At 42.1% G+C, this 12209-nt stretch overlaps 1 protein-coding gene across 3 annotated transcripts in view; it reads right to left on the bottom strand.

Moving 5' to 3' along the window:
- The window catches only part of LOC147015429 (uncharacterized), a 165903-nt gene that overhangs the window by 10556 nt on the left and 143138 nt on the right, over positions 1-12209 (bottom strand). For 2 of the 3 annotated variants that reach the window (XR_015050328.1, XR_015050327.1), the window contains one exon: positions 1855-1982. Coding sequence is in view for 1 of the 3 variants with exons in the window: in XM_085850168.1 (XP_085706294.1) it covers positions 7063-7169 (107 nt within the window). In the remaining 2 variants the exon portion in view is untranslated. Of the gene's footprint in view, positions 1-1854; positions 1983-5874; positions 7170-12209 lie in introns of those variants that run through there. The other variant, XM_085850168.1, reaches the window with a different exon arrangement.

Below are 12209 nucleotides of genomic sequence, written 5' to 3'. Positions count from 1 at the left end.
GGTCGTTAAGGCGGAGGTGTGGGCGTGGGTGGGGGTTCCGTGAGAGAAGAAGAGGGAACCGAGTTATGGTTGAGCCAAGGTGCCACCCTCGTAGAGAAGTAACCAGCAGACACACCTCGTAATCGAATCCCAGTCAGATATATAGATCTCATTTAATAATGGTTACCTGACATCTCAAAATTAGATTATTTCAAATTCATCCAACCTGGCTCTCATCTCATTGAATTTTACTCTCAGACCAGATCAACCTCCCTCCGTTCATGCTACACAAGATTCATTGGTGATCCCTCTTCCCGAGTCAATCCATTCCGCGTCGATGTCATGAAATACAGACACACTGGGAGTTTCCTTCCAGATTCCAATGGCATCTAGTTTTCTGATCAAAAAAAAATTAAATCCGAAATGTGACTCCTGGGTGGTATCCTCCTTTTGTTGTTTTTTTACATTTTGAAATGTAATTATTGGACAGGTGTTTGGTCCGCTCCTTTTGTGATCCTCAACCTGGATGTTAATATGAGGTCGGTACAAACTTGCAGTTGTGCAGACATGAAAACAATTTCAAACCGATTCGATCAATTCATGCATCATGTCCTGATGAATCCAAATGCCATCCTCATTAGTTTATCGCATAAATCTTTTCATTCCTTGGAACTGGCACACAATTCACTTGATGGATGAGTGATGGATCCTCCGTTAACTCTGACTCTTTTGTGCTGTTTCGGTTCACAAGTTAGCATAACCAATTTCAAACTTCAAACTTTTACTTATTATGTGGCGTGCTCTGAAAAAATAAAAACTTTCTGTTGGTATTTCATAATTATCAGATTTTGGAATTTATTGATGAATCATACAAATAAGAGTGTTGTGCTCGGTGGTGTGAATGTGGGGGAAAAAGGATAATGGGTAAGGATGGGGGTGGAGGTGACATGAGATGGTGATACATTGTCTGCTTCAATCCCTGGAGGAAAGAGGGGGAAAGAACAGCCTCTGGAATGTAGTTCCATCCATGGTTGAAGTGAGGAACAAAAGAATTGAGGTGTGCATTCAACCTGTTTTTTTGAACTTTAACCAGGAGGAAAATACTGGAAAACAGGTGCATCCTGGCATTGCTGGGGAGGGAAGGAGTTCTGAGAGAAGAGGGAGTGAGACTGGAGGCCAGGCGGAAAAAGACAGAGACACTACTGATCTGCCTGCAATGTGAAAGCAAGAGAGCTTGTGCTTTGGCCTCATCGTGAGATTCCAAAAATGTTGAGAGCTTTAGATTTCACAGAATCAGGGAGAAACAGATATGATGCAGCGGCGGCAGCCCCGAGAGCAGTTCTCCATTGAGCCTTATATGCTGTGATTTGCCTGATTTTTCAAGGAAGGATCTGGAATGATGCAGAAGGCCAAGTCTGTGGCTGCTATTGCAGGTCAGTTTTGCTATATGTTTGGCCCAGGAGAGGTCATGGCTGATGATGAAGCCTTGACATTCAAAAGACCAAACCTCTTCCAATGGCAGACCATCAAAATACATAGGTGGGTTCTTTCACTAACCCAGCTGAACGACAAGGTGAGGCTGAGATTTTCCAAGAGTGGAGGACATTGTCCATTTATCAGACCAGCATCAAATCAATTCCAGATCAGCAGAGAGTGATGCAGCTGCTGCATCCCTGTCAGTGAGGTGGCTACGTTACAATACAATCTGAACGACTGTGCAAAAAGGAAAAGAGAGTTTTCCACAACATGGGAGAGGTCATTCACGTCGATGAGGAACAACACTGGGCCCACACACTGCCTTGTGTGCATACGGTGTTCAAGCAGTACTCAATTGGGTTGGTGCACCCGGGATAACTTAGAGATATACGCACTTACCTCTGAGCTGTCCAGCTGTGGTTGGAATCTCGATCCAGCTATAAACTATCATCCTGGTGTTTTGTATGCAGCACGACGCATCAAAGTGTCCACCATCCGTCAGGAGGACATTAAGCTGGAGCACCCATCTGCGAACAACAGAGACATTGTCGTTATCATGATTCTTCCATAGTTCTGGAGCCCTTCCATCCTATCAAATCCCATACCCTCCCATCACCCATGCTTGACAGGTATATCCACCAATTAGTGCTATTACCTCCACCACCGAAGGTGAAGGAGGTTGTTTTCACTCCTTTCGGTCTGTTTGTTTGTCTATTTGTGTACAGGATAGCTCAAAAGGTTGTGCACGGATCAGGATGAAATTTTGTGGACAGGTTCGGTGTGTCACAAGGACGAAATTTTTAGATTTTGGTGAAGATCCAGATCCAGATCTGACGACGATAATTTTTTGAGTGATTCTTCACCTTTGAGAGATAGGGTTAAAATGAAATGTAGCACGATATCTGAAAAGGTTGTGGACGGATTTGGATGAAACTTGGTGGACACATTGGGTGTGTTGCAAGGACAAATTGATTCGATTTTTGTGAAGATACGAATCCGAATCTGGATACGAGAATTATTTAATTTTTAAATTGAATCTTCGCGTGGATCAGGCATTACATGGTGGATGTATGCGCTCCACCGAGTGCCCTTCTAGTTAGAGGGTACCCAGTCAAACGGACTGCGTAACCTATTGTTTTTCTTCTGTTTATGTATTATTCTTTTTCCGCCGGCAATTTGCGGATTGGTTCGCTTTAAAAATCATTTTCTCTGGAACGGTAAGTCCGATCGACACAAAATTGTCACCGTAGTATGTATCTTTTTTGATAGCAAACTCAATTGATAATTATCACGTCATAGGTTATGTGGTACAGGTGCCATCTTGAAAAAAACTGATAAACTTTGGACCTCTGTATCTCTGAAACAGTGCAATGGAAAAAAATTCCCTGCATACATTTTAATAAGTTCCCTATGGGGAACACGGGTGATTTTTTTTGTGACGTCATCGGTGAAGCGGTATCCCAGTGAAAATTCCTCAAGTCGAACGCTGCATGGGAAAAATCTGAAATTTCTTGAGCGTCATCCACACATCAATTTACCGGAGAAAAAATTTGTGACGTCATCGGTCACGTGGTTCGGCAGCCATCTTGTTTTGATTTTTTTTTTTTTAATCTTCTTCTCCAGAACGGCTGGACAGATTGAGGCGAAACTTTACACACACATTCCCCATGACATCCTTTTACAAGTTTGTTAATTTCTTATTGATAGGTCACATGGTTTAGTGGCCATCTTGAATTCACCCGAAAACCTTCAAACATCTTCTCCAGAACGGCTGGTCAGATCAAGGGGAAACTTCACAAGTCTATTCTGCACGCGTAGGGAATATAAGTTTGTTCATGAATAATTGATAGGTCAGACGGTTTAGCAGCCATGTTGGATTCAAGAACAATATTAAACAATGTTTTCTCTGGAACCACATAACCTATCGAAGCGAAACTTGGCAACTGAAATCTACCCCCATACCTGCATATACAGTAAAAAAATTATGATGTCACACGTCACATGGTTTGGTGGCCATCTTGGATTGAAAATTAATAAATTTTAAAAAATCTTCTCCAGAATGGCTGGATATATTTGAGGCAAAAAAATCACACACACTTTCCCCAAGATATTCTTTCACAAGTTTGTTAATTTCTAATTGATAGGTCAAATGGTTTGGCAGCCATGTTGGATTCAAGAAAAATATTAAATAATATTTTCTCTGGAATCACAAAACCTATGAAGGCGAAAATTTGCAACTTTCATCCTCCATCATGTCTGCATACATAGTAAAAATTATGACATCACAAGTCACATGGTTTGGCGGCCATCTTGGATAGAAAAACGCACCTTATCCGATTAACACGAAACTTCACGCACGTATTCCACTACAGGATTGGAGGCAGAATGTAAACTTATGATGTCATAGGTCACATGGTTCGTCAGCCATCTTGGATTGAAAATTAATAAATTTTTAAAATCTTCTTCTCCAGAACGGCTGGACAGATTGAGGCAAAATTTCACACACACTTTCCCCAAGATATCCTTTCACAAGTTTGTTAATTTCTAATTGATAGATCACATGGTTTGGTGGCCATATTGAATTTACCCAAAAACCTTCAAACATCTTCTCCAGAATGGCTGGTCAGATCAAGGGGAAACTTCAGAAACGTATTGCACAGGAGTCGTCAATATAATTTTGTTAATTTCTAATTGATAGGCCACATGGTTTGGCAGCCATGTTGGATTGAAAGATAAATATTAATTAATGTTTACTCTGGAACCGCTGCTTCCATATATGCCACACTTCACAATTATAATCTAGCCGACATGTGAAATGTGGTTTTAAAATTTCAACCCGATCAGCCACACGGTTTGGCAGCCATAATTATTTAATTATTTGGATCTAAGAACTTTTAGTTTTTGTTTTTCCAAAAGGTGCACTTGGCTGCACCTGAATGCGTTTGAGGGGACAGGAATAGCAATTCAATTGATACCGACAATGTCCCCAGGAAAAAGGGATAACTGCATACGTAATAAATAGATTGAACACTTTGTGCTACCCGGTTTGTAACTCATCTGTCCCGCACTGTCCCGAAGCAGGGCTGCATTTGTATCACTATTAAAGAATGTTTTCTCTGGAATCACTTATCCTATCGAAGCGAAACTTTGCGACTGTCATCTCCAGAAAGTCTCACGTTGTATCAAAGGCGGACGTCTGGGTACCCGGTCATCACTGCCAGAAGTTATAAAGTGGCAGTTCTAGTTCCTGTATTGTTATTGCAATCATGCTGTAACAGTCACGTGGTCTTCAATGACTGTGATGCCACCCGGCGGATATGGAACAAAAAGATATCCACATCCGACGGGTTGTTTTGGCATGAATTGCGTTCTCACAATGACCATGGCAGAAAGTGGACAGGAATAGTCGAGTGAAGTTTCTTGACGTTCCGTGGTGGAGGCACTTCGGCACGGGACCCAATGTGCCTACCTACGCATGTTAATAATACAATCCTCGAAGCACTATGGGTCTCTCTCCTGGTGACCACATGACTCTCATTAAAACGAGAATATATTACAGGGCGAAAAGGGGAGGAAGGATAACATGGCCACACAGAGGCAATCACAGACGGTAACAAATAAAAATGAATAAACTACACCCACGTGTCCGAAAACCACTTAACAAATATGCCTCAATCTCTTTCATTCGGGAAACACGGGACAGAGACGGGAGATGATGAGACAAAGAGAAAACATGCGCTGTGTGAGCCCTGCTCACGGGTAGTGTAGGTCTTCATTTGGGTGCGCAGCAGTCTGGTGTGGGGCTTATCCTCAGTTTGCCTTACATGCCAGTACCAACCACATTAGCAGCACATCTCCTCAACAAACCAAGACAACAACCCACATGTGGTGTGTGCACTTTTGTTATGTCCGGAGGGGCTCATCGAACCATTAGTGGCACAGACCCATTGGCTGACGCAGCTGGACACATGATGATCCATGGTGTGCACCCAATCCCACGGGCTGGGAAGTATCGAGAAATCCACACAACTGACAGATGATGATTTATGGGCATGTTTACCAATGGTTCGATGGCCTCGTGATGACCCCAGGATCACTCTCATAAGCAGCACCGATTGGCTGTTAGCGAAAGAAAATTCCATACAAAGACAGATGCATGATGGAAAAGGTTAAAGAATATAGGAACGTGTGAAAGGCAGGGCTTAGACGCAGACACTGGGGAGTGGGGAGATCTTTCTATTCACTTGCTTACTTGCTCAACATGCACTATCATTTACAGGAACGACGCCTCACTTACACTAACACATAGTATGAAATAACTATTCTAATATATCCCCCATTTTACCCCCCGAGACCAGATCCGACGCAATACAGTACGTTTAAATTAAGTAGAGAGTTCATAGAACACCTTACCCCACGCAGTCTTGAGCAAGAGGACATGTGAAGGGTCGTTTAGACTCTTGCTTTGCGTTTTGCACTGAAGAAGCAGTGCTAGGCACCCTGTCACATTTATCTGAATGCAGAATCTCAGTTATCCCACCCTCAGGGAATGAGGCGGCATGAATGTTGAATCGCACAGCTACTCTGTCCTCGGGGCATAAGATGGCAGAAGTATTTTTCCAACTACTACGAAACTCGAGATATTTGAAAGTGCAAAGAAACTTATTTGTGCTCCACAATGTTCAAGTATATAATTCAATTGAAATAAAATAAAGGTTTTAAACGTTGTAGAAAAAAAATTTTCAGAAGTTTACCGCCACCGATGCCCCGTATTTTACACCACCTTGTTTAACACGTTACATTAGTTATTTGTGCCTGTTGCTTGTGTCCTTTATGACGTCATCCCTAAAACCGTAAATTTCCTGTTTAGATTGATTTTCAATTTTGTTTGATTTCCAGACAGGAAAACGGATTTAAAAATATTATCTCACTCACTCCTTTCTGTGCACACACAATTCAGATGAGATTCCGTACATTTTACCAATTTCAGAGCCAGAATACTGCTAAACTGACTTCATGTTCCATTTCATGTTCCAATTCGGATTCTAGTGTTCAAAATATAAAAAATTCAATTGAAATTAAGTAGTTCCTCGATCACATAGACCGACGTCTGCAGACAGACAAACAGACAAAGTGAACCAACTGCTGAACCCCGCTTTCCGCTTCGTGCGCGTGGGGGTAATAAACCATATGACAATGTTCTATACATGAATGCCAAGTACATAAACTCTAAATTCACCCAAATTCATATATTCTACGGGCTGAGAAAAATGCTGTCACTTGGCCAAGTGACAGCAGAAATGCTGTTCATAAAGACTACATTCATACACCTCATTTCAAAGTAACTAAGCATTTAACAATGAAACAAATTTCCCATTATTTCCCAAATTTCCCATCGCCTCATACAAACAGCCTCTATTCAGATCCATTGCATCTCGTTCCAGTATCACTGTATCTGAGATAACACTGAAGAGGTTACACAGAAGTCAGGGCGTGGAGCCAGTGGAATTCGGGAAGATGTCCAAATAGTGTGTGATCAACACCCTGATGTTCAGACAAAAATAACCACTAACCCAACTCCATAATCCCATTCAGTCTGCTTGGCCATCAGCCATGGTATCCCAAATCCTCACGTGCCCGCTTGCTCACGAGAGCTTGGATCCGCAACGATGAATGGATGGCATGGCATGTGCAGAGCCGATCAGTATACACGTCTGTTGCAACCAAGGAAGGGAGATGGTGGCGTGTCACATTGACAAATTTACCAATTATGTTTGTACTTGTGCAGGCATGAGGACAGAAAAAGAATCCCTTTGTTTGTATAAATTGATAAAGTGTTGATAAGGATCAGTCAATCGGGGGAGTTTTACATTGTCAATAGTGGATATCCAAGGAAAAGTTATGACAGTGGTTTGGTTGCCATAGTAATGCTTTACGACAATACTGGGATGACCTGGAAGGAATTGAAATTCTGATTTTGTTTTAGAGGGTGTAGAGTTTATAATTACTAGTACGTGCCCATACGTGCGTGGCCGTACGTGCAAAAAAAACTTTCAAACCGCGAGCCAGAAACAACAACCACACAGGCCGTTCCTTCGCTCTCGCATGCCCGTACGTGCGTGGCCGTACATGCAAACGAAAAAATAAATAAATTTAAAACTGCGAGCCAGAAACAACTACACAGGCCGTTCCTTCGCTCTTGCGTGCCCGTACGTGCGTGGCCGTACATGAAAACGAAAAAATAAATAAATTTAAAACTGCGAGCCGGAAACAACAACTACACAGGCCGTTCCTTCACTCTTGCGTGCCCGCACGTGCGTGGCCGTACATGCAAACCAAAAAAAACTTTCAAACAACCACACAGGCCGTTCCTTGGTTCAAAAAAAACCTTTCAAACCGCGTGCCAGAAACAACAACCACACAGGCCGTTCCTTCGCTTTCGTAAACGACGACTGCATTGGGGCATTGTGTTTATCTATAAATGCGTATAAGAAATCGAGAAAAAGTCATCACCATCCGGAAGTGGTGCGTGCCCGTACGGAATGTTCACATGCATTCCACGAATTATCGCTTGCATTGAAGTAACAACTGCTGTGATACTTACACACACAGAGTCAATTAAAATCCAAATTAAAATCAAGTTTACCTCCCTGTCTTTGCTTGCCATGACATTCGCTGCCATTGACCATTGCCACTCCTACGCCACGGTAACCAAGGTGCCGATCCCTATCGTAACCGGCACGGCCCGTGACGTCATCGTCGGCCGGCCACGCACCGGCCGACGCAGCCACGCCTATGCAGCAACGTGTCCTTTCATTGGTTGGTAAATAAATGGCCATAACTTGGGAAGCATTTGTCCGATTAATATCAAACCTTGAAAAGGCACATCCACAGGGCCCCAGCAATATACCTGGCAAGTTTCAATTAGATCGGACCAGTGGTTGTCGGGAAACAGCAGTCAAACACACACGCACACACACACACACACACACACACACACACACACACACACACACACACACACACACACACACACACACACACACACACACACACACATTGCTGGAATTATAGATAGATATTGATATAACATGCAGACTAGAAAAAGCAGCTGATTATGTAAATAATTTATTTCCTTCGCCAAAGGAGGGGTGTTGCGTTTGGATCCGTTTGTTTGTCTGTCTGTCTGTCTGTACAGAACTTTCATGGTTTTCTCCGCAACCGCTTGCTGGATTGAGACAAAATTTTCACCATAGGTGCGATTACTCGTGTAGAATGTTCTAATGATAATTATGACGTCATAGGTCATGTGGTGTGACAGCCTTGTTGGAAAAACTTTGGGCCTCTGTATCTGAAACTGCACCAAGGAAAAAATTGAAAGTTGACACGTTGCAAGTACTCCTCACGGGGAATGAGTGCGATTTTTTTTTATGATGTCATACGTGCCTTTGTTATGACGTCATAATTGTATTTGCAGAACGCTACATCTGATCAGTATGAAAATTTTTCAGGGTCATCCAGGGATAAAATTGCCCACAAAATTTTTTGATGACGTCATTGGTCACGTCATTCTGCAGCCTTTTTTTTAACATTCAAAAATCTTCTTCAATGAAATGGCTAAACAGATCAAGGCCAAACTCTACACAAATGACCGCCTATCCATGAGGAACAAAAGGTTCACACATATGATGGCATAGGTCACATGGTTTGACAGCCATATTGGATTTACCCTAAACTTATAAAAATCATCTTCTCCAGAACGGCTGGACAGATTGAGGGGAAACTTCACAGAAATGTTTCCCCCAGCCATGGGTGGACAAGCTTGTTCAGGAATAATTGATAGATCACATGGTTTGGCAGCCATATTGGATTGAATAAAAGTATTAAATAATGTTTTCTCTGGAACCGCTTAATCAATTGAAGTGAATCTTCAAAATTCATGATGTAGTCGTCATAGGGAATACATGTTTTAGATTTCAACTTGATCAGACACATGCACTGGCAGCAATAATTATTTAATTATTTTGATCTGGGTTCCTTGTATTTTTTTCTTTGTGTTTTTTTTTTCAATAAAACTCACTTGGCTGTGCCTGGATGGGTTTGGGGATAGAGGAGTAGCAGCTGAAATGCGAATCCTATCCAGGTTCCTCCTGATGACTTCATTTTTGCTTTTTGCTTGCTTGGGTTCTTTCTGATGACTCCAATGCAAGACTGTACCTCATTGGTGTTCCATTTGATTAGAATTTAATTTATTTTAATCCCATTCTAAATTCAATTGAATAACAATAAACGTCATGGGTCAGGGTGAGGTGTCCGATCAAGGTGAGGTTGCATCAAAGCGGGACGTCTTGGTACCGGGTCATCACTGCCAGCAGTTATAAAGTGGCAGTTCTAGTTCTGACTCTTTTAATTACGTAACACCAGTACACAAAACTACACAAACACCACACAAAGCAAGTCCTGGCGAGGGTTTGCAATCTCTGATTGCTCTTTTTCTTGATATCAATATTTTAGTGTCACCTTTTTGTTTGAATCAAAATAGCTTCGACATGCAAGTGTATCATCGTGTGTGAGTAGATGAAGGACAATTACCTTCAAGGTGAAAGCTACAATGAATGTAATAATGTGTTCTACATAAAAATGTACCTCATCAACATCCTCTATACAGAGAATCGGTTCTGCCTAATCAGTTGGCTCGGGTTATGATCCTGAGTCGGTCACCACTCCGACGATGCAAGAAACTCAACTGAGTGTAGAGAAATTTGGAATTTGTTCATGGTGCTGGCGATAGCTCGCCTACTCTTCGCGAAGGACGCCTTGGGAACTTTAACGTCCACCATCAAACACTGGCAGACGGGACACCGGTTTAACGTCCATCCGAGGGACGGCACGTGCATCAATGTCTTGCCCTACCTGTGAAACACCAGGGTGGTAGTATACAGCTGGGTCGGGATTTGAACCCAGGAGAGATAGCTCGGAGGTGGGTAGACATACCTCTTGGCTATCATACCAGCTACATTAAAATGTATTTTCTCTCTCTCTCTCTCTCTCTCTCTCTCTCTCTCTCTCTCTCTCTCTCTATCTCTCTCTCTCTCTGTCTCTCTCTCTCTCTCTCTCTCTCTCTCTCTCTCTCTCTCTCTCTCTCTCTCTCTCTCTCTCTCTCTCTCTCTCTCTCTCTATCTCTCTCTCTCTCTCTCTCTCTCTCTCTCTCTCTCTCTCTCTCTCTCTCTCTCTCTCTCTCTCGGGCATGTGCAAGTTAAATAATTATTTGTCTTGAAGTTTTGTAATGCTAAATGGGATCTCTTTGGTCCACGAATATTTGTATTGATCGCTGAGCTCGACTGTCTGCATTACTCTTTTACAATCATCTCAAGATGAAAATATTTAAATAACACTCAGTATTCAACATCTTCATTGCCCTCATAATATGTACACCAAACAAAGAAAAGAACTTGAGGACAGAGATCTTGTCTTTGTGAACTTTTTTCTCGTACTCACTGTTTTTGAAACCACCAAAGCACCAGATGGTCTCTCAATTCATTCATGCTGATCCACCTTTTTTTAACTTGGAAGGCAAATCCAAAGGGGGGAAGCTGAAAGTCACTCCAAAAGACCCAAAGCAATTAATGTGTTCTCCTTATGCAAGTCATGGTTAAATGCCAGACTCTTCTGAAAAGCAAGTTTCCCCATTTGTGTCCTGTCTCCGTCCATCTTCGGTTAGCAGCGATCCTCCATCCTTCTATAATTGAAATATGGAACAACAGAATTAAGAAGAGTGCCTGTACTCTGTCTTCCCTTTGAACACAAGGGCCTCTATCCCACCTCCATTTATGTACATGACTTTTTTTTTTGTACATCTGATCATCTGGACTCGGTTTTTCACCTGCGAAGGGTGAAAAAGCATCTTGGTGCTACCTCTGCTGTAACAGACAAATGCAATCAGCAACAAGGTCTTCAAATCACGCTCTGATGGACTGCCATCTAATCTATTTTATCTTTTCACCAGATGCACCAATACTGACTGTCTTCCACGCACAAGGATGATTGTAAAGGGCCTCACAGTTGCTAAGCCAACTCCTGTGGAATTGAAGGCTCTCTCTGTGCTTGGCTCAGAGATTTCCTCCATACAGCCAAAAAGGATGAAGCTTCTTAATAGCATCCTCTCATCTGCTTTCCTCATGGAAGCTGACATCCTTCATGGGGTCTTTTGGTAGCAACCTTACTTTTGGTAGTAAATAAATCACCTCCCTGTATCTTGAAAACCCCTTTCTCAACGTTATCAAAAATTATATTTAACATCAAAAATCCTCTAATGATATGGAGATACATTAGGCAGCTATCTCCCTTTAAGGTTATTAAGAAGAGACCACAGCAGTGTTGATGTGCAGTACATGACATTTCAATATTGGAAAGTTAAACATCCTTACTTTATCAATGAAAGCTAGAATGGAACACATTAGAGAACATACCTCTGCCAGGCTGAACAGTTTACGTTCTGTATCCCACTGATCGGGCTGGATCTGAATCCGGAACTGAACCAAAATCGAATCGGCTTGTTCTGGTCACCCAAGCAACTCATCCACCAAGTTTTGTCATAATCTCATCGATAACCTTTTGAGATATTGTGCTATATATCGTTTTGAGCCCCATCTCTCAATGGTGAAAAATCACTTTAAAATATATATATATTTAATTATAGAATCCGGATCTTCATCAAAATTGAATCAATTCGTCGTGGTCACACACCCAACATG

Source organism: Eptatretus burgeri, chromosome 12 (genome assembly GCF_056783735.1).
Source record: "Eptatretus burgeri isolate ZD-2024b chromosome 12, Ebu_testis_v1, whole genome shotgun sequence".
NCBI lineage: Eukaryota > Metazoa > Chordata > Myxini > Myxiniformes > Myxinidae > Eptatretus > Eptatretus burgeri.
Note: the sequence above shows the minus strand (reverse complement) of the source record. Positions and strands in the feature narration are given on the sequence as shown.